The sequence below is a fragment of the Salvia miltiorrhiza genome, chromosome 2 (assembly GCF_028751815.1).
Source record: "Salvia miltiorrhiza cultivar Shanhuang (shh) chromosome 2, IMPLAD_Smil_shh, whole genome shotgun sequence".
In the NCBI taxonomy this organism is placed as follows: Eukaryota; Viridiplantae; Streptophyta; class Magnoliopsida; order Lamiales; family Lamiaceae; genus Salvia; species Salvia miltiorrhiza.
In genome coordinates this window covers 48,621,846-48,644,621 of record NC_080388.1, presented here as the reverse complement: position 1 = coordinate 48,644,621, position 22,776 = coordinate 48,621,846, and the positions used below count along the sequence as shown (strand labels likewise).

Here is a 22,776-nt window from a genome sequence, read left to right as displayed (position 1 = left end):
AAAACTTGCTTGAAGGGAAGAGACGTGCGTACTATCACTCGGTGTGAAAGGAAATAGGGCCTCAACTTTCTGGCCGTGACTATGACTGCCAGAGCAGCCTTCTCAATCTCTGTGTAATTCTGCTCAGGCCCTTGTATGATTCTGCTGACAAAATAGATGGGTCTCTGATGACTTCCCTCCTCTCTGATTAGCACAGAGCTGATTGACTCCTCCCCCATAGCTATGTATAGATACAACGTTTCTCCCGGAACTGGCTTGGTCAGAGTTGGGAGTTTTGCTAGGTATACTTTAAGATCCTCAAACGCCGCTCGGCATTCCTCTGTCCATAGAAACTTGGTTCCCTTCCTCAACACTTTGAAAAACGGCATGCTTCGCTCTGCCGATCGCGATATAAACCTGCTCAAAGCAGTGATACGCCCATTCAGAGTCTGCACCTCCTTGATTCCTCTGGGCGGTGTCATTTCTAAAATAGCTTTGACCTTGTCGGCGTTGACCTCAATCCCTGCTGGCGTGACTTTATACCCCAAGAATTTCCCTGTTGTGACCCCAAAAGTGCACTTGGCTGGGTTCAACATGAGTCTGTGATCTCTGACTACTGTGAAGATCTCTTCCAGATCAGACACATGGTCATCTGCCCTGTTACTCCGTACGAGCATATCGTCTACGTACACTGAGATATTCTTAGCAAGCTGTTCTTTGAAAATTTTCTCCATCATCCGCTGATACGTGGCTCCTGCATTCTTCAGACCAAACGGCATACTCTTCCACCCATATACTCCACAACAGACGGCAAAGGCCGTTTTGGCGATGTCTCCCCTGTTCATCTTTACCTGATGATACCCTTGGTACGCATCCATCATGGATAATAAGGCACATCCTGAAGTAGAGTCCACCAATTGATCAATCCTTGGCAGAGGATAGTGGTCCTTCGGACAAGCAGCGTTTAAATCTCTGAAATCCACGCACATCCTCCAAGTATTCGTTTTCTTGGGTACCATCACCGCGTTTGAGATCCACTCTGGGTATTGCACTTCCACAATATGCCCAGCTTTCAATAGTTCATAGACCTGCTCTCTGATGGCAGCGTCCTTTTCAGCCCCAAAATTCCTTGTCCGTTGCTTTACCGGCTTGACCTTAGGGTCCACGTTGAGGCAATGCTCCGCCAACCCTCTATCGATTCCCTTCAAATCTGCGGTGCTGAAAGCGAACACATCCGCATTTCGCCGAAGACAACCAATGAGCTCTTCTCTGACCTGATCACTCATGGCCGATCTAATCTTAGTCTGGAAACCCTCTTTCCCTGGAAATAACTCTATCATATTGCAAACATCGCTGGTGGACACCAGCGCGGTTTTCTCTGTGGAGTCTCTGTCTTTTAATAAATCCGCCAACTCTTGGCGCTCCTCTGCTGGGGCGTGCACCTCGCCCACTTTCCCCTTCTTCCGGGCGTTCGACCCCTCTGTCCATCTTTCCCTTTTCTGCCCCGCTGACTGTGTGAGCATTTGCACGTGGCATGCTTTTGATGTCGTTTGATCGCCGCAAACTTCTCCCACTCTTCCACCCTCGATGGGAAACTTCATTTTCAGATGAAACAGTGATATAACAGCTTTGAACGCTGTCAAGGCAGGCCGGCCGAGTATGACATTGTACGAGGGCTTAGGCATATCCACCACTAAGAACCGTACCATCCTTGTTTTGTTACCTGCAGCTGTATTGCCCAGAATCAACGGCAACTCTACATACCCCAGGGGCATGACCATCTCTCCTCCAAACCCAAACAGAGGAGCATTTGTCGGCTCAACATGAGCGTTAATTCCCATATTTTGGAGACATTCCTTATACAAGATGTTTACAGCGCTGCCCGAATCCACGAAAATACGGTGAATAATGCAGCCGGCAATGTCCGCCGTGATGACCAGCGCATCATCATGCGGATACATTAGTGTGCGTATATCCTCTGCTCCAAAGGTGATTGCCGGCTCCTCTGCCGCGCTGGTGACTTCCATGACCCTTTTAGGATAATACCCTGTTTTAACTGCTCTGACGACTTGCTTTTTAGCCCTATTTGATGTGGGCATCCCGTTCTCTCCGCAAATCATGTGAACTTCCCTCCTGTATGGGGGGGAGGAAGAGCCTGCCTGTCTGCCCCCTCTCGGCGATTATCCTGGTTGTCATCAAGCCTGCGATCTCTGTTGTTGTTCCCTTGTTCTCGCCGCTGATCCCGGTTATTCCTTTGATCCCTCTGGTCTCGCTGATCTCTCTGATCCCTCTGATCTCGTTGATCTCTCTGATCAGTCCTCCTCTGACCTTCATTTTCCCTGTCAATGAGATGGTCGAGATATCCCTGACGCACCAGTAACTCCAATTGGTGCTTAAGGTGTCCACAATATTTCGTGTAATGCCCGAAGGAATTGTGATATTCACACAACTTATTGTTAGGCCCTTCCTGCGGCGGCCCAGTCCGGTAGGTCCCCGGTGCCCTAAAGAACGGCTGATCCTTTATCAGATGAAAAATTTCTTCTTGTGGTTTATTCAAGGGCGTGTATTCGGTAAACCGCGTTACTTCATTCACTGTGCGCTGTTGATTAGATGGCATTCCTCCCTGGGGTGGGAGTACCCTGGGAGGCAACCCTCTGAATGGGGCCCTATCTTGCTGTCTCTGTCTTTCGGGTGCTTCCTCAGCTTTCTTGACTCTGTGTTTCTCATTTTCCACCTTCCTCGCCATTTTGGCATCCTCCAACTGTAGATAACCCGGCAGCCTTGCCATGATGTCATCAAAATCCCTTGCTGGTCGAATTTGTAATTCGTCAAAAAAGATCCCCGGCCTGAGTCCTCTGATATAGGCGCAGTTTTTAATTTGCGATTCTGCCTCTGGCACCTCCAGAGCGGCAAGGTTAAACCTCGTTGTGTACTCCCGTAGCGTTTCTCCCTGCTCCTGCTTAATATCCATCAGCGAAAGGGCTGACTTCCCTACCCTTCGTGAACTCGCGAACTGCCGCAAAAAACGAGTCTGTAATTCTTCGAAAGAGTGAATGGAATTTGGGGGCAGCGTCCCAAACCATAACTGAGCTGGTCCAGTAAGAGTAGTGGAGAAGATTCGGCACTTAATGCCCTCCGTGTACATGTGCAGCGTAACCAACCCTTCAAACCGATTGAGGTGTACCTCCGGATCGGTAGTGCCATCGTAATCCAGTGAGATGGGCTTGTAGCTTCTAGGTAAGGTATCTGCCAAGATATCGTCCGAGAAAGGACTGCGGTTGTTGATCGGGTGGAGCCTTGATGTCTTAGCTCTCTTGTCCCCCTTATGCCTCCCCTGCTCCCTTCTGTCTCTGGGCGCATCACGAGCGTGGCGCTTGTGGACTCTATATTCATGTCTGCCAGAGGAATACTCCAGCTCCCTCTCCTCTGACCTCTCTGTGTAGCGCGATTTTTCCGATCGATGGGACTTCTCCATCCGATGCGATTTTCCTGACCTTTGTTCCCTATCCTCCCTTCGGGATTTCTCCCTAAGTGATTCCTCCAGATCCTGGAGTTGATGTTTCAGCTGAGACACTTGGTTTTTTAACCGAGCCTTCTCCCTTGGTCTCTCCTCCTCGAACACCAGGGAGACGGATTGACTATCAGACTCGTCAACCCTCTCCTTTCTAACAACACTGTTGAGTCTGACCCGGCTCCCCTCTGGTCTTCTTTCCACTTCCCTGTCAGCTGGGTCCCCTTGCACTTCCAGAGGCATCGCAGCTTGTTTGTTGATTGCTAAAGTGTTTACCTCCTGAGCAGCGGGAGGTGGGGCCTCAGTGCCCTGCAAAGTAGCCGTTCCCACCAGTGGAGCTACAGTGGGAACAGTGGACAACATGGGAGTTCCTAGTGCTTGACGCACAGCGGAGTAGTGAAGCAGCGCCATCATCTGTTCCATTGACCCAAACGTAAGCTGTCCCGCTCCAGGCGCGGGAGTTAAGCTTGGCATATCAGATCCCGGAGTTACTAGAGCAGATCTCTGGAGACTTGCATTCAGCCCTGTCAACGGAGTGGCGGAGATAGCCTGAAACCCTGGTGGTGCAGCGAAGGCAGCATTGCCCTGTAGGCCAGTGAACAAGGAGGCAGGCACCTCAGTGGTGAGAGCAGCGGAGTCGAACTCTTTCTCCAGGTTGCGGTGAGCATCTGACGATCCCATAGTACCTACATGTAAGCAAAGTGAGAAAAGTCCCAAGGAAAAAAGAACAAACCCTCCGTTACCGATGGGAGTCCCAATATAAGAAATCCAATAAAGAATCCCGAGCACCGGTACAAAGACCGTTAAAAAGTTCCGAGTAATTCTACACTCTGGAAAATAAACCCAGAGTATAGATTGAGAAAAACAGAGCCCTCAGTAAAATCCAGCAGACGCGAGATACCCAGAGATAAGTACAAACAGAGCAACCACCAGAAGACTTGTTAGCACGATTCATTAAACATGATAACAAAAAGAATTATGTAAAATACTACCATAATACGAAGATTAGTCAAGGAAAACATGGAGAACATGAATAATAGTTTCCCATAAGTGAAGATCGTCCACAAAACAACAATATGAATCTCACCACAACTAAGACAAAGTGTTTAATTATCATATTATTGAGGTAAATCCCTTGCATCAACGACAATAAATACTCTTGAGATCGAAGACTAGCCACAAAACCCATAGATCCACAGCAAGAAACCCCAATATATCAGGAACAGAACAGAACTTCCAATTCAATCATCGAAATCGAAGATCAACCATGAAAAACATGGAAAACGCCCATAAACCCCATCCCTTAAACGAAAAACGTCTATAAACCCCCGGCACAGAACCAACGTAACAAAAACAGATTATCACCCCCGATTCAGCGATACAAAGCGAGGATTAGTCACCAAAACATAGGATGTAACGGTAATTATCAATTGCAAACAAAGAATACCCACGGATTAGCAACGCGAACCCGAGCACAACAGAAGCAAAGTATTAATCGGCGTATTATCGATGCAAACCCATGAATTAACAGTAATAACCACACGCTTCACCGAAAACAAGATAAAACACGAAGATCGCCCACAATTATCGTATTAACACGCAAAACAACCACATACAAGCAACATAAACCCAAAATATCGGGGATCCATAAGGAAACGACGAACACAATCGGAACAGAGCACCCAATTACAATTTCCTCATGCAAAACATTAGATCGGTGAAGAAAACCTCAATTCTACAAGAGAACCCCTTATTCGCAGATAACTACCCCAAACAAGCGGTAAATAAACGTAAATTTCCCCTGATTCATGTTTTACGCCCGTCGCCACCTTTCCCCATGCACCCAAAACACAAATCAACGCAGAGCTCAGCAGATTAACAACATTTTAAACCAGAAAACGCAATTTAACCGATTAAACACAGCTGGGTGTCCGGATTATCGGACCAATCGGTGCCAACGCCCGCAAATCCGATTGGATTCACAGATCTGCGTACGTCGGCGACCGTAACCTCACGTCTTAATTCAGTAGCCTTCCCACAGACGGCGCCAGTTGGTGTTTAACGTAACCAACACCTAAATCTATAAAGGGAAAACATAAAATTCTACCTAGTCGAGAAGGCTGGAAAGAGTAAAAATAGCTGATCGGAAACCTCGCACGAGAAAGAAAACAACTATTGTATTCGAAAATATGAGAGAGCGTAAGTCACAGTACACGAGCTCGGGCCCTATTTATAGATTTACAAGCGGAGGGGTAAAATAGTAAAAACATCTTCGGTGCATGCGTCTTGCGTGGTGGAAGGGTACGCTGGTAATTTCGATAATACGCGGGAGACCTTCCCGCGCATTTAACAACTCCTCTGGTAAAAAATGTCTCCTCTGGCAAAAGCGTCTTCTCTGTCGATGTAATCTCTGGTGGAGATGACTCTTCTGGCAAACACGTCGTCTCTGGCAAAGACGTCTCCTCTGGCGAAAGCGTCTTCTCTGTCGATGTAATCTCTGGTGGAGATGACTCTTCTGGCAAACACGTCGTCTCTGGCAAAGGCGTCTCCTCTGGCCATGGTGTCTTCTCTGGCGCGGATGACTCCTCTGACGAAGATGGTTCCCCTGGTGAGGGTGACTTCTCTGAAGAACGCGATTCCTCTGGCAAGAGCCATTCCTCTGATGGATGAAATCCCTCTGGTAAGAATGATTCTTCTGACCCATACGACTCCTCTGGCGAAAATGATTCCTCTGATTTGTATTCTCTCCCTATTCTGCACATATTGCTCCTCACCATAAACTATTAATTAGTTTAATTAATTTATTTAAAGGATAATTTGCATAATAATATTATATTATTATTATGTGCATATTTTAAGTAAATTACTTATTATATGCCAAGCATGACATGAAATTGCATTTTATTTTGCAATAAGAGTATTTACGATTTAATTGTTTTTTTTTTTATATAATTCCAATTATTTAAGAAAATCGAGTAAGGATATTGTTGGTGTCCTTAACTCAAGAATTTAGTTTTCAATTATTTATTTACTAAATTTTGAAAACCCGGCGTGATGAATCAAGTATGTTTAGTACATCCACTAAGACTTTAAGTTAGCTTCACGAGACCTATTAAGAATAGAATTTCTTGTAGGCTTTATGAACCAAGGGGATTAGCGCTGCTTTCCCAAGACGAGTTTATGTGATTATGATCTTCAGGCTTTGCCTATCCAGGTGGGCTTACTTTCCAAATGTATAAAGTATGATTGAGTTATTAAGCTCTAAATGTTTCAATGAAATGCACATTGTTTATTTAATGAAATGCAAACTGTTTATCCAATAAAATGTTTATGTGCACTCTGCTCTGTTTAAGGCTCGCAAAGTTAATCAATTGAGGTTCTCTTATAACCTAACACGTTGTCTGAGAATCGTGTACACATGCTAGTTGACCTGGTGGGTTGATCTCCATCGGGCACTGGCCAGAGGCGTTATAAGGGTGCTCGACGGGATGTGTTCCGGAGCATGTATCATGTAAGGCCTGCCTGGGTAGCGTCCCGAGGTCAATTCAACTTGTCTGAGTTACGTCCTCAGGGCAAGTGCAATGGGAGAAATGGATCCGTCGGTGGCTAAAAGGTCCGGGATCACAGCGAGTAACGGAAAGGGAGTGTGACATGTACGCACAAATGAAAGAAATTATTTTTAACATGCTTAGAAGTTATTTCATTTTAAAACCTTCTAAGTTATGTCAAGTATGATTGGATAAACTGTCTTTAAGAAAATATGAAATGTTTATGAAAATGCATGCCCACTGAGTACATTAGTACTTAGCCCAAAAGTACTTTCAAATGTTTTCAGGTTGGCTGGCCGGTGCTGACGGGACGGAGCTGAGGCTAGAGTTAAATTCCTATGTTAGACTGCCGCTGTAGCAATTACTCATATCAGTCTTTTGTTTTCCCAACTTAAGATCTTCATGTTAAATTTCAAATGATATACCTGACCGAGCTTAGACTCTTCACTACTAAATTTATGCTAATGAATGTCGGTTGTCAGAAGCATGAAATAAAACTTGTGATCCAAAGGGGCATAGCCCGACTTTCTATCCTATTTCGGTTTTAACAAGGTTTTTCCCTTGTTTATTTCTATGAATTATTCACACCTCGATTATATTTATTCCTTCAAGAATTGGGGTGTGACACATTTTGTACGTTGAACTTCTAATCATTATTTTATTTGTTATATGAAATTTATCTATAGTTTGAGAGACCCGAGTCGGGTTCTAAGCATAACTCATTTGGAGCTTGAAAGACTGGAGCTGAGTGCTTGGCATTATCTCATTTGAAGCTTCAAAGACCGAGATTAAGTTATAAACACCATTTCGCTTGAAGCTTTGACAAACCACTTCCAATTTTGTGAGCATCATATTGTTTGGAGCCAAAATACTCGTAAGACCATAACTGGCTTGTGAGTATCATCTCGTGTGGAGCTTGAAAGACTATAACTGACTTGTAAGCATCATCTCATCAATAGTTTGATAGATTGGAGTTGAGTTCTAAGCATCATTCATTTAGAGCTTGAAAGACCGTAGATGAGTGCTAAGCATTATCTCATTTGAAGATTAAAGGACCAGAATTTAGTTATAAGCATCATCTCGTTTGGAGTTTGGCAAACCACTTCTAACTTATGAGCATCATATTATTTGGAGCCAAAATTGAGTTTTGAGTACATCTTGTATGAAGTTTGATACCACCTCTAACTTTTTAACATTATCTCGTCTGAAGTTTGAAAGATCAAAAGTGAATTTTTAGAAATAATCTCGTCTAGAGCTATAAAAAACATATATATATATATATATATATATATAGCGAAAATGCTTATAAATCAATTGGTCAATTTGTATTGTCATGAATTTAAGGGTTAATAGCCAAAAAATACACGAACTTTCACCGAATTTGCAAATTGCACATGACCTTCAAAAATAGCCCCAGAATACATGACCTTTCAATTTAATCGTGATTTTCACCTGCGTTGACCAACACATTCGCCACTGTTGACGTGGCTCCCGAAATTTATCTACGTCGTCGATCGGAGACGGTAGAAATACGACGTCGTTTATTACTTACATTTTAACACACTGATCGGCGTCGTTTTGTGAAATTATACGAATTAATATACTTTAAATTGAAATCCAACGTTCTTCATCTACAATTAGGGTTCTTGCGCCTAAAAAATGAAGCTCTCCCGATTTCTAGAATGCCATAGAATTGAAGGGATAAACGCGGATCGAGAAGAAAGAAGGCAGATCGAGGAAGAATCATGAGTCATTCGCGAAGTTCTTCGTCAATTGAAAGGTCGAGTAAAGGCGTCTACAGGAGATGTTTTCATAAACTCCCTGCGATTATGAAAACTTCTCACACTGAGAAGAATCCAGAGAGGAGGTACGTTGAATGTCGACAGAGAGATGTCGAGGATTGTCATTTTTGGGATTGGGTCGATCCGGAGCTAACACCATATTACAAGCTCTGTTTTAACAAATTGAGAAATGAAAGAAATGCTGCATTCGTCGAAATGGAGGGCCTTCGTCGCTTGATGGATGACAGTGGGTATGAAGGTGATGGAGTTGAAGCCCTTGAGTCCATGGTCAACAAGAAAGATATGCCAAGTTCAGTGGAAGCAAAGTTCAAGGCAATGGAATGTAGACTTAGAATTCTCACTTTTGCTTTGATTGTTGTAATTATGTTTCTGTATTCTAAGATGGAATTTTCCCTTTGTTAATGAATGAAGAAGCTTAAGTTTATCTTTCATTCTTCTTGAATAATTTACAGAATCAATGAGCAAAATGAATGAATTTACATAGAACTTGACAAAGATACACAAAGTTGCCCAAAAGTTCATCTTCATTGATTCATCATTTCAGATTCTTGATTAAATGATATAATGTACAGAAAGATGGAATAATTTCATGTTTATCCAAACACTGACATTCAAAAGATGAGCCTAAATTCAAAAGATCAAAAATTGTTCTAGTCTGAAATCACTTGTTAATGCTCTCTTGTGTAGCTGAGCCTTCCAACACTGTGCTTTCTGACTCTTGATTGCTTGCACCACTGCCGGTTGCACCACCCCGAGCTCTTCCTCTTGCACCACCCCGAGGTCTTCCTCTTCCTCTTCCTCTGCTACCTGATGCTCCTCCTTAAGTAATATGGGTAACACTCCTCTGATCAGGTGTCTGCAATAATTGAAGAATGAGTTAACATATCATGATACACTAACATAATTGAAGAGTAATGACAATTAAGTACCCTAAAGTATTGGTTGCCACTGCCCTCACTGATATACTGATATAGAGTCCAGCACCCCTCATTGCAACTGCCTTCTCCATGGTAATCTGCCTTTGCTCTGCCTTTGACATCATAGGCATCTTCCCCAGGTCTCTTGTTGTAGCATCATTCTTCTTAGGCCTCCCCTTTGCTCCTTTTTCTTTTGTAGGCTTCTCGACCTTCTCCTTTTTTACAGCTCCTTGTGTTATGACCACGATCACCATATTTACCACATGTCATTACTAGCCCTTTTCTTTTCAGCCTATTAGGATTTTTTGGATCAACCTCATGGGGATCCCTAATCCTCTTCTTCTTAAGCCTCCCAGACACGTTCTTCACTGTTGGAGGTTTAATCACACTGCCCTCACACTGCGGCCAATGTAATGGACCATTCAGTGGCTCCAATTCATATTTATGACCCTGCAAATACTTGGAAACTGTGTAATACTCATGCACAAAATTAGATACATCATCATTCAAGTACCTAATGGCAGCCAAACCATGTGTGCAAGGTATACCAGTAAGCTCCCATACTCTGCATGTACGTGTCCTTAAAGGAATATTGACAACATATTTCTCACCCTCATCATCTACCTCAAACATATCCCCGAGTGCAGGTATGGTGTTCATGTTCCTAGACTGAAACTTCAATTTCTCAAGTTTCTTGTTGATCATAGGGCAAATCCTATCAGAAACCTCTGCCATAGCATGTAACTTTTTCACTTGCCTCATCATAAGGGTTGTTCTGATTTCTTCCAAACAGTGTATCAAGTGCTTTCCTCTAGCACTAAGTATCCAGCCATTGAAAGTCTCACTTATATTATTGTCTACCATGTCTGAACAAGGGTTAAAAGACAGAAATTCCTTACAAAATTTTGAAGTGTCCCTCTGAATGAAGCTCTGGTAAGCTCCAACACTCTCAGCCTTCAACTCCTCAAGCACCTTCTTGTATTGTTGTTCGGTTGTAGCTTTTACAGCCTTCCAGAATATAGTCTTGAGTGTTGCTCCTTTATTCTCCTTTTCCCAATTCATGCAGATGTGGCGGGCACAATTCCTATGCTCTGCCCTTGGAGCATAATTGCTCACATCATTTCATAAGCCCATATATTTGAAAAATACAAGTATTAGTGCATATTACAAGCTGAATGCATAAACCAAATTAGGATTAGATTACTTACTTTCTGTTGATCACTGATGAAGGTGTAGTGTTCACCAGTGCCAATCTCCAGATCATCTACCAGAAGCTTGACAAACCAACTCCAATTCACCTCGTTTTCAATACTGACCACTCCCCATGCTATTGGGAACATCTGATTGTTCCCATCATTTCCAACAGCACACATCAAGATCCCACCTAAGTAAGTTTTTAAAAAACAGCCATCTAAGCCTACCAATGGTCTACAGCTCTCTTTAAAACCTTTCCTCAATGCAGAATGACCTATGTACACTCCCTTGAATACCCCATCACTGCCCACAACAACCTCAAATGTACCCTCCCCATCTACTCTTTTCAGTTCAGCTATGTATCTCCTCAGAGATGCATAGTGCTCTTCAACCGACCCTCTGGCAAGCTTTAGTGCATGTTTCCTTGCTTTATATAACCTATCCCTGCTAACATCCACTGCAAATCTATCAGCTATATCCCTCATCAATTCACTAACATCCCAATTAGGCTTTACTCTAAACACTGGCAGGTACTTATTAGCTATCCATTTAGAACTTAGTAACTTGTTCTTTGTAGCCCTCTTACAGGTATGTTCCCCCTTAAGTGACTTAATCATGAATGTCTTATCCTTAGACACAACAGATGCATACACCCTCCATGGACATGGAGGCTTGCAGATAGCCTCACATTGGTCTTTAGACACCCTTCTAAATCTAATGAACCAACCATTTGCTATTGCCCAGCTTGTTAAAGCTGCCTTACATTGAAACCCATCCTCAAATCTAAGGCCTAACTTAAGGTCAAGGTCTTTGTCATCTGCCTTTGGATCATACCTCCTTTTTTTTTGCTTAGGCTGACCTTCACCCTCACTCTCAGAGGAATTAATTTCATCATCATCAGATTCCTCATAATCTGATTTGTTTTCTTCCTCTGTAACAGGATTACATTTCTTAAGTAAATCCCCTACCCATGAGCTAGGACCTGGACCTGTTTCCCTATGTTTTTTCTTAGCAGCTACATACTCTTCATCATCTAAACCCTCCCTGTTATCATCATCATCTGCATCATCACTGTCTTTCTCATTAGAGGGCAGATAGTCTTCCTCTGACTCAGTTGTTAATCCTCCATCATACCTTTCTAGTACCCAATCCCCTCCACTTAAATCTATAGTAGGCAAGTTTGACAATAACTCTTTAAAAGAAGACTCGTATGTAACCTCTTCAGCCCCATCATCTACCACATCATCTCCATGATCATCTACCACATCATCAGCCTCATCATCTACCACAGCATCTCCCTCATCATTTGCCCCAGCATCACTCTTCATAATCCCACCATCCACAAATACGCTAACTGACCTATTAACATTTGTAAGGAAACCCAACATATCCATCACCTCCTTATCGATTTTGATTACCCTAAATGTATATGATTTAGGCTCGACATATACTAACTTAGCCCATCCAGAATAACCCAAACTCTCTACTAAATCCTTCAAAAAAAAAAAAAAAACTTATCTACATCAAGGTCATGAAACCCTACCTTTTGACCCCCATCATAAGCATCAAAGCCATGTACTTCACGAAACTCTCCGCCATGATGAACAAATAGTGTGAAGTAATCACTGCGAAAAAAAAAATCCTTTTCAAAACCCTAAACTATTGCGAAATACAGAAATTAAGAACTATCTCATATCACTCTGAAATTAAGAACTATCTCATACCTTCTAGCCATGTTATCACACTGAAATCCACCTTCTATCTTCCTTCGATTTCAGACGTGCTCTTCAAACGTAGCTCTTTGCCTTCATCGCTTGTTCGCTGCCAGAATAGTAGAAGAAATTCCTTGGATTTTTCTTTGATTCGCCTCAAACCCCTTCGACGTTCTATCTCCCTCCAAAATTCAGCCGTAAGTGTAAAAGGTGGTGCTTCAAAGGAGATGAAAGATGGTGTTAAAATTATATTCTATAATTGTTAGTAAAAAACGACGTCGTTTTTTACACATATTTTGACAGCGTGTATAATTAGCCACGTAATATGCCATGTAATGTCCACATAATCACCGGTCAAACTTAGCTCTGATCGAAATTCTCGTCGGGTGAAAATCACGATTAAATTGAAAGGTCATATATTCTGGGGTTATTTTTGAAGGTCATGTGCAATTTGCAAATTTGGTGAAAGCTCGTGTATTTTTTGGCTATTAACCCAAAAAGATATCACCTAGATGAACGTGTGGTGTCTTCAATATGTATTTTTTCTTTTTTCTTTTTTCTTTTTTGGAGAACCTTCTTCAATATGTATTCTATTATTTAATTAATAGATTCCATGGCAATGACAAGTAAATGTTAAGTACTAACTTAATTTAATATACTAAATTTATTCCACTAAATTTGACATGCCGGTAATTTTGATCTTTAATTTAATATTAATATATGTCCCATTAATTAGTTAATCAATTTGACCAAACTGAAAGATGTATAACTTCTAAACGAAAATGGGGAAAAAGAAAATACATTTAACATGTTGGGTAAGAGATTCAATTTTCATGAAAAAATAAAAAAAAAATTGTAATTTAAAATAGAGGGACTTTTACGTTTCGACAGTCACCTTTTCCAGAAGAATGAAAACCTGAGGAATACTCAAAATTAGTAGCAGATATATTTGTACATGAAGTCATGAACCAACAAAATTAGCAGCATAAATATTTATACTAACAACAATGTAAAATTCCTAAAAAAATCATTCGAATAATATTATGCAGTAACAGTGTCAAGATTTATTAATGAATTCATTTCAAAATCATGAAATTGAGCTTTGAAAATGCAGATTGTTTTTACGTCACACTAACTTTTTTTAAGATCTTCGTCGCACTATATTCAGAGGCATGATGCAATTCATTCAATCCTCAGACTTATACTCACAATGAAGATATATTGTATTGACTAAATTATCAAATTCACTATAATAAACCCAGCTGATATTACCTTACTGATATAAACCAAACGACACTACTTAAAACAACAATAGAATATATTCGTTTACCATTTACCTAAACAACACCACTCTAAACCACAATAGAATATAAATAAGAATTTTAATGGTAAAATGACAGTTCGTGGAGTCGGCGAGTGGCCGCGAGATGTATTCATGAAAATCCGATGGGTGTTAAAATCAAAATGAATGAAGCACGTGTAGGTGAAAAACAAATCTTTCAAGCCATGATTTATAATGGAAGAAGTTGGAGACTGATTGAGAATGGAAGAAGTTGGAGATTGATTGCGGCAGAATCAATGGAAACGATGGAGGAAAATCGAGAATCCAAGCAAACGAAGGAAATTTTGAGAGAGGTCAGTCTGGAATCAAAATGGAAATGCAGATGATAGGATGTTGAATAGATGCAGAATCGCTACTGATTATAAAATCACACAAAAAACGTTGATTGCTGATTAAGTATTGGTTGATTGTAGTGAAACGCCGCCTCTAGGGGATTGAACATAAATAGATTTTTAAGGACTAACTAAGGAGATGATCGTTGATTGTGGTGAACAGACGCTGAGATTGGGGGATTCGAACGAAAATATGAAAATAGATTCTAAGGGATTTTGGGGATTGAAGGAAAATAAAGAGTTTAAGAAATGTTGTGATTTCAAATAGGGAAAAATAAAGAATTGTGAGTCTGCCATGTAGGAGAGAGAAAGATTGTGGTTTCTTCAACATGTATCCTATTGTATAATAGATAGATGTGAATTTTGTTAAAGGAAATGTGTATTTACTCATTCACATTTTTGAAGTTTTCTTCCATTATGATTAGAGGCATCCAACCGGAACCGGAACCGGTGAACCGTTCGAAATCGAAATCGAAATCATGGTTCATAGTTTTGAATCGGAATCGTAACTGCTATCATTTGAGTTAATTTTGATAAGTATTTTTCAGAACTTTTGAATTGAATGTTCCAAACTGTATAATTTTTTTATTTTATTTTACTTCAGTTTGAAACCGACGGTTTGGGCGATAGCCCTTCCAAAATTTTGAAATATGAATTTTTTTTCATTAATTTTCACCTATAAATATCCCATAAGCACTATCTCTCTAAGTACTTTGATGCAGCCCACAAGCGACTAATAGTCTGTCTCGAGCTAGATAATTTCTGAACTTCTGCTTGCATTTTGCCATAGGCCGATTTGCCATTTTTGCTGCCTTCTTGAAGAAATTGAAGCACATATGCTCTTTTAAAGGGGGAGAAATCCTTCTTCCTCATTTGGTCTTTTTTTGTGTAGTTTAGGGTTTGCTTCGAGAAAGAGGCTGAAATGAATATATTTAAAGCTTTGAGAATTTCTGTGTACATTTGATGTTGGAGGGAAATTTGAAATTTCCTCAAATTTTTAATGCAATCTGACTTTAGCTTCCCACTTGGCGCCTTTTTTATTTTTTTCCAGTTTGTCATTTGTCATTTAGAATTCGGTCAACAGGTCAAATAGTTATTGGGCTAAAAATACAGCATTAAATTTAATTGAATTAAAAAATATTGCATTAAATTAAACGAAATTATGAAACAAAAGAAATGAAAAAGTAGATTCCTATCACTTTATTAGCTACCATAATAAAGTTACAATTAGTGTTAATTGTGTAGACCGCACTCACTTTTTCCCCTTACTTTTACTCTCCTTAATACTCGTGCCCAAAAGAACTGAGCCGTTAATAGCGGAATGGATGGAGTATTTCTAATAAAAGGAAATTGACCATTATATATGGGACAACCTAAAGAGTAAAATAGGACATTTTTTTATGGGACGGAGGGAGTACAAAATTAATAATTTAATATTTTTTTTATAAGTTAAAGTATAATTAATAATGTAAAATTAGTTGAAGTTTAAGGTAATTTATCTTTAACTTTATGTATGGACCAAAAATAGCAATTGTTGCATCATTGACTTCACATGAATCACATCTAAAAATTTAACTAAACCAAATCAAACTTGGACAAATGTTAAACACCGAAACATATTTTGCTTCAATTAGTTTTTACCCAATTTCTGTTCATACAAAGCAGAAAAATATATTTTCACACACAAATTAGTTGCATTCACTAGAGCGTTTTCTGTGTTCGGACTTAGCCTAGCAATAAAATGGTTAATGTCTAAGGTCGAAGGTCAAAAGTCTTATAACATAGTCTTTGAATTTCTTTATTTAATTTTAAATTTATCAAAAAGAAAAATGTTATGTCCTATTCTATCCACATGCCCTTCCCAAATTATTCAATTGTAGACCATCTAAATACGTTCTGTCTGACTATAATTAGTTTAAGATTCACGTTCCTAACAATTTCACAAGAAAATAAATAAATAAATCAAGCCACAAGAAGAAAGAAAGGCTAAAAATGAGGCTATCAGGCTGATCCCAGCTAGATTTAAAAAAGAAACCCAACAATCAATAAATAAATGAAATCTCTGTACAAAACTAAGAAAAAGCTCTACTTGTTGGCTACAAAAGGGCGTACCACGACTGATGTAAATCTGCAGGTCTCCACAAAGAATATCGGTCGACCATCTCCGGCTGGCACGCCCTGGACTAAACCTAGTTGCCTAAACGAATTGGCTACAAAATTCTTCCATCTCATCTGCTGCTGCAACTGGATAATTTACATGTTCCATCACCGACTGCTTGAACAGTACACCAACTGCTATAGTCGTGGAGCACCTCGTTAAGCCTGCCTGGGTGGCTGCAACCTGACATGTTCGTGAGCTTTGACAGCTTCTGATGTGAAGATCTCCAAAGCCTTGAAAATCGGGACTAGACCGCCCTTTAAACTGCCAGCAGCCGCATCATGCACTAGTTTCATAGCATCCTTGTGCTTTAGCCTCTCTTCAGTCAATTTGTGTTTCATGGAATCCAAGTCCACCTTCAGGTCATCCAGAACCGACACCCCACTGTTATTATCCGATGGGATCACGGACAATCCAGTTTTATCCGACATTGCATCTTGATCTCGATCTGTTTTCCCCCTCTCCACACGATGTGCTCTAAGGTGTTTCTCGTAATCCTTTGAAAGATACTCTGCTTTCAGCCTTTGACGCCCCTCATCATCTTGTTTTTCCCATAGCTGCTGTAAGCTTGACGCAAAAGTATTCATGGCGTTTGCCACCCTCGACTCAGAGATGGCTTCCATTGCCTGGTGCCAATCATTGCAAATTATGAAGATGGGAGGAGCTCCAAGCCTTCCAGGGGAATAGGGAACGGGTCCATCAGGAGTCTCTTCTGGTTCATACTCAAGACAACGAATAAGCCACTCGTTCAAGGACCCAACATAAGACCTTTGAAAGCGAATCCAATCATTAAAACGTTCACACCATGCACGAAGCTCCCTTTCAAGCTCAGTAGCGGCCCGTGAGCCTGAATCTGCTCCAATATTTAATTTGAGCCTCCGCATTCTACTCTCCATTACAGCTTGGAACTGCTTTTGATGGCACTTAAGCATTGCCTTCCACATTCTAGTAAGCCTATATATCACATCATAAAGTTAATAAAAATGGAACTAGTACCCAGCAGTTCAGATTTCTTGAAGTTAAAATAAGGATAAAACTACAGTTGCTGCTTGAAAAATGAAAAATCAATTTAATATGCAACAATTCCTCACTTGAACAACACTGCAAAAGTTACAATTGAAACAAAATGCAAATCAAGTAAAAAATTGAGATTGAGGACTAAACCCTAAATTATGGATCAGGCATCTTATATCCAAATGAATAAAGCATTTCCCCAATCTTATAACTGCCTACATACAGCAGCAAAAGGGATCAAAATAAACAGCACAAATAAATAAAGGAGCAGAAGCCTCAGTTATAAAGTGAATTTAAATCTATATCTTGATGGCGAATAAATTACACACTCAGTTCTAAAGCAGAAACAATGTTTAAATGTTGGCAGAAAAAGCATTGAGAACATCTTAGGTAAATAAGGTGAGATTTGGTGCAATCTCAGTTTGAGCAATAAGCCAATAACTACATGAACAATTAGAAAGAGAAGGTAATTATCATTATATCATATGCATACCCATGAACTAATTCAGCAAGCTGGGGTTGCAATTCTTCATCTCTCAACTTGTGTATTCTGCTTGAAATGGAATCAATTGCTTTGACACTAACATCAAGCTTTGTTAGTAATCTTCTGATAGAAGCCCGAGCAGCATCCATCTTCCAAGCTTCGGCTCCATCCTCATCTAAGGTTTTTAACCTCTTGTGCTGCTTCTCATACATGACCCGAACTCTTTCTTCATCCTAATCAAAGTAACCACCTACCAAAACTGAGCAAGATTGAATTGCAAAGACAGGGCTTACAACGAATATAGAGGTGAAATGGAAAATATAATTAAGATGAAGCATCTAGGGTTCCCCGAGGCTCAAATTATGTGATATCTTACACTAGGTAAATCCTTAACCCGACAACAACTTCATGTGCGTGGAACATACTTATTAGATTGATTTTATATCTCAAGAATCAATTTAGTTGGGAATTCTTTCTTTTTTCTTGCCAAGCTAAGATCCAACACAAACAAAGATTTTGTAGAACTAGCAAGCATATCAGAAGCATTGAGATAAAGAAAGGTCTTTTGATTCAGGAAATCCCATCTAAGATGTGTATATATATAGTATTGATGACTGAATTAAATAGACGGATGAGCCTCATCACATGATGGAAGAATCTCTCTAACTTGAAAGTCAATCTAAATTATCTAATGCATTACAATCGGCAAACTGAATAAAATAACTAATGAAGAGGAGCATGTACATTTCCAGTAGTGATCAAGAAACCAAGAAGCTAAACGAAATTACCTTTACTTCCTTGTATAACTTCTTCTCCCAAGCATATAGCTTATCCAGAGTAGATGAAAGCTTACAAGCATTCAAGTTTACATCATTCCCAACATCTTCAAAGTAAGACTTTGCCAACTTCACTGTGCTGGAAGCTAATTTTGCAGATTGCTTTGAGGGAGAATCCCATAATGACGTTGACGGATTTATAAGATACAATAGCCGCGACATCATTACTGCAAAACATGAATTAGTTCTCAACAAGTCAGCATGACCTCAAGAAGGAATGTGCTAATCTAAAATAATACACAGCCAAATGAAGAATCAACAGATTACAGTTTACAATGATAACCATGGGAGCATAGAAACTAAAAACCTACAGCACAAAACTCTAAAAGATAAGAGGGGTAGCGACATTGTCAATTTGTCACAATAGCAATCTCAATAGTTTTCCCTGATATTGCACAGAAAGAAGGCATAGTTGATTGTAGGAAAACCTCAAGGAACCCATAAAACCATAATCTATATTAGCAATATGTGAATGGCTCTCCACGTGTTTGAACTACTGGAAGGAAAGAAACTTGATAATTTTAAACACTTCACAAATAAGAATGTGGATTCCAGATTGAGCACATCTTTAAATTTTTCGAATATTTGATGTACCATAGATTAGCTGCAGAAGCTTCAATCAGATACACAATTCTAGGAATGACAACAACAAGCAAATGGAATCAACAGCTATTAATGAAACTTGAGCATAATCAACTCCACCCCTCCAAAACCAAAACACTAAAGTTCTGTAGATTCAACTTCACCAGACCAAGACAGCAGATAGATATGATATAAGATTTAGAAATGGGAAACAGAAAATAGAATTGCATAAGCAGAAAATTACACCTTTTAGCAAGCTAGGCTGATAAGGCAGCTTCCCAACTTCAAGCATCATGGCTACCTCTTTTCCATAACTAGAAGCTGTCTCGAAGTCATCTCTAATTTCAGCAACAACTTCCCGCAGATCCCGTGTGCCACGAGGTGAAGAGAAAGCCACACTACTCAACTTTGAAGAATCACCATCCTGCTTTGATGTCTCCTCCACCTCAAATGTCACCCCTTTCTTCTTGCCAGAACCCTCATCCACACTCTTCACCACTATATGATCCGAGCTGCTTTTATCATCCGTTAAACTAATCGAACTCGTCATTTCTCCATCTACCCACGATGTCCCCTCACCATGTGGGGCTGACATTGATGGCTTGGAATAATTCCCATCATTATGTGGTGGCATGGATGGTTTCACACTCTCCTCACTACTCCAAGAAGGCATAGACGTCGAACTACTGTCAATCTTGTGCAGTGAAGCTGATCTAGAGCTACCCTTGCTTTTGCTAGATGGCCCTGATTTTGAAATATCCTCACTTCTATGCAATCGTGAGGTAAACTCACCTCTCTGCGGCGGCATTGATCTGAAATTACCCTCGCTCTTATGCATCGGCACTGACCTCGAACTAGTCTCATTATCTCTACGCGGCTTAGATCTAGAGCGAGGGCTGCTCCCGGCAGAACTCATTTTGCCCCCATTAAGAGCCTCCTTATACGCCTCACTCTCAGTTTCTTCCTCCAAATCAGGAATCCCCTCTCTCTCCCTCACCTCGGTCGAATCCGGGCTGCTATAATTCGACCCATATCCATACCCGCCACCCGAGTAATATCCAGCGTACCCGCTATCAACCGCATTAAACGGATCAAAGAAATCCCACGCTGACGCCTTGGGCGACGGCGGAGGCGGCGCCTCCCTCTCCGGTTTCCCTCTCCCACCCTCTCTACTACCCATCCTTGCAGGCGAACCCGCCGCAAAATACCCGTAATTACCACCATAGCCCGCCGGAGAAGTCCAGTACGAATCAGAGTATCCGTAGGCCGGCTCCGCTGGTGGATCCTGAACCACCGTTTTAGCAGCCGGAGCTGATTTCTTCATGTAATACACGTTAGGGTTACCCGAGAAGAACCAAGGCTGCGCTACCGCCGCCGGCGGCGGCACCCCCTGCGGGTCCCACGGATCCGCATACGGCTCCCGCTGAGGCATCGGGTACTGATATGGATAAGGATACGGATTCGGATTCGCGAACGGGTCACTTATAAAACCGTTATTATACGCACTGTAAGCATCGTGTGGGAAACGAGACGAATATTCATCCTCATTATTTAAATTTAAATTCCTAGCTTTCTCTTCCGAGCGGTTGCTGTGGTGATGCTGATGCGGATCATTGCCATCGAAGCCGCCATGTCCATGGCTGTGTTGATGGTGGTGGTGATCTTCGGAGTCATCTTCCTCAGAAGAAGAATCCGATAGATGCAAATGCGACTCGTTATCCTCGCCGCTGTCGCCATCGTGCAAATGCAAGGGAGATTCGCCGCCATTGCCGCGATTCTTCTTCGAGCTCGGCGGCAGGGTGAGCGACGGCGACGAGAAGGAGGATTCGGAGGAGGAGGCGGCGGTGACGAGCTCCTCGTCGACGAACTTCCGGAGCGCGTCGCCGACCTCCTTGAGCGAGCGGAAGTAGGAGACGTGGGCGGCGGCGAGCGCGTAGCGGTGGTTGGCGGCGGCGCGCACGAGTTCCCGCCTCTCGCGGCAGCGGACCACTAGCGGCAGGTCGTCCTCCTTGGACGCGTTGCAGCCCATGGTCAAAGCGCGGCAGAAGAATGCTCCTCCCCCTGCGCTGATCGCATTGCTTGGAAACGAAGGATTTCTAGAGAGAGAAGGGAGAAATTTCCATGGAAAATCGATGTCAATGGCGGTGTGGATTAGTTCAGCTATACGGCGTTGTACAAGTCATAAAGGCGAAAGTACAATGGTCCTAATGCGGTGATGAGATTTCACATTGGATTCGGCTGCAAGCGAATTTTTTGGTAAGAGATTTTGGGAAAGGGGTTTTTGGAAGCTTACCAATATTTTCTGACCGTCAGATTTAGAGATTCAATCTCCGCCGTCGATTTAAATTGGACTTGCCATACAATAGTACTTGTAGATTTTGTATTTTGGAGTGTAGATTTTGTTTCGTGGGAAAATTCTGGGAACACATATTTATGCCAACATTGATATAATAAATGTTGTTGCTATAATAAGTTTATTAAATACACATATTAATATGAATACTTTTTCAATAGACATTGTAGTTATTTTTTTGCAATTTTTTGGTAACTTTTATTTTTATTAAAAAATAAATTTAAAATTAAAAAATGTAAAAAAAAATTAAAAAATAAGTACAATATAGAGAATATAAAATAACTAAATCTTATTATTATTTTAAGAAATAAATTAAAGAAATCAATATTTTTCTTATTATACTAGTTTGTGGGTGACCACAATGTGACTGCATATATTTATTGTTTTCAATAAGTACATTTTTTTTTGTCACCAATGGGACACCAAGCGGTGCGACCTCCTGTATGTGATTGTGAACAGTGAGGTCTCGGGTTCAAACCTCACTGCTCCCCCTCCCCAACTCCCCCAATTCAAAAAAAAAAGTCCATTTTTTTTCTTTAAATGAAGTATGTGAATACGTGTTAAAAGGAATTAATTTGAGTTGAAAAATGTTCGTTCATGTGTGTGAAATTCAGAGAAAATGAAAGAAAGAGCAATTGAGCTTCGAGATGTGTGATTAGGGGTGGCACGGTACGGTATACCTTATTAAATCGACCATACCTTATACCTTACCTTTACCTCCGGTATGGAGAAAATTCATATATTTACCTTACCTTTACCTACGGTATACCTTAGTTCGGTATACCTTAAGTACGGTATGGAGAATATACAAAATCTTTACCGTACCTTTATTTCGGTATACCTTACCGAATTTCGGTATACCGCACTTTAACGGTATACCAAAATAATCAGTATTATCAAAATCGAAAAAATTCAATTGGTATACCGTACTTTATATTCACATATGCATTCATGTAATATATAATAAATTATATAAATGTTATAAGTTACATATAATTTATATGTTAGAAGT

General features: G+C 40.8%; 1 protein-coding gene and 1 long non-coding RNA gene across 2 annotated transcripts; one reads left to right on the top strand and one right to left on the bottom strand.

Annotated features, from left to right (window-relative positions):
- The first annotated feature begins 6,363 nt into the window (after positions 1–6,363).
- LOC131011871 (uncharacterized) lies at positions 6,364–7,595 on the top strand. The gene is made up of 2 exons (XR_009097129.1): positions 6,364–6,704; positions 7,326–7,595. It is a non-coding gene; the product is annotated as an uncharacterized LOC131011871 (long non-coding RNA).
- An 8,763-nt stretch (positions 7,596–16,358) lies between these two features.
- LOC131011870 (uncharacterized) lies at positions 16,359–21,874 on the bottom strand. Its single transcript, XM_057939759.1, has 4 exons — positions 19,658–21,874; positions 18,782–18,996; positions 18,003–18,226; positions 16,359–17,449 (listed from the first exon to the last, which is right to left on the bottom strand). Exons 1-4 carry the CDS (start codon positions 21,438–21,440, stop codon positions 16,654–16,656), a joined length of 3,018 nt encoding a protein of 1,005 aa, XP_057795742.1. The 5' UTR covers positions 21,441–21,874; the 3' UTR covers positions 16,359–16,653.
- Positions 21,875–22,776: the final 902 nt, after the last annotated feature.

What these genes read in the sequence shown, in the direction of transcription:
- LOC131011870 (XM_057939759.1), bottom strand. Translation starts at nt 21,440, where the DNA reads ATGGGCTGCAACGCGTCCAAGGAGGACGACCTGCCGCTAGTGGTCCGC. An exon ending in AGTTATACAAGGAAGTAAAG is followed by an intron (nt 18,227 to 18,781) that starts GTAATTTCGTTT and finishes TACTTTGATTAG; the next exon opens with GATGAAGAAAGAGTTCGGGT. An exon ending in CTTGCTGAATTAGTTCATGG is followed by an intron (nt 17,450 to 18,002) that starts GTATGCATATGA and finishes TGTGATATATAG; the next exon opens with GCTTACTAGAATGTGGAAGG.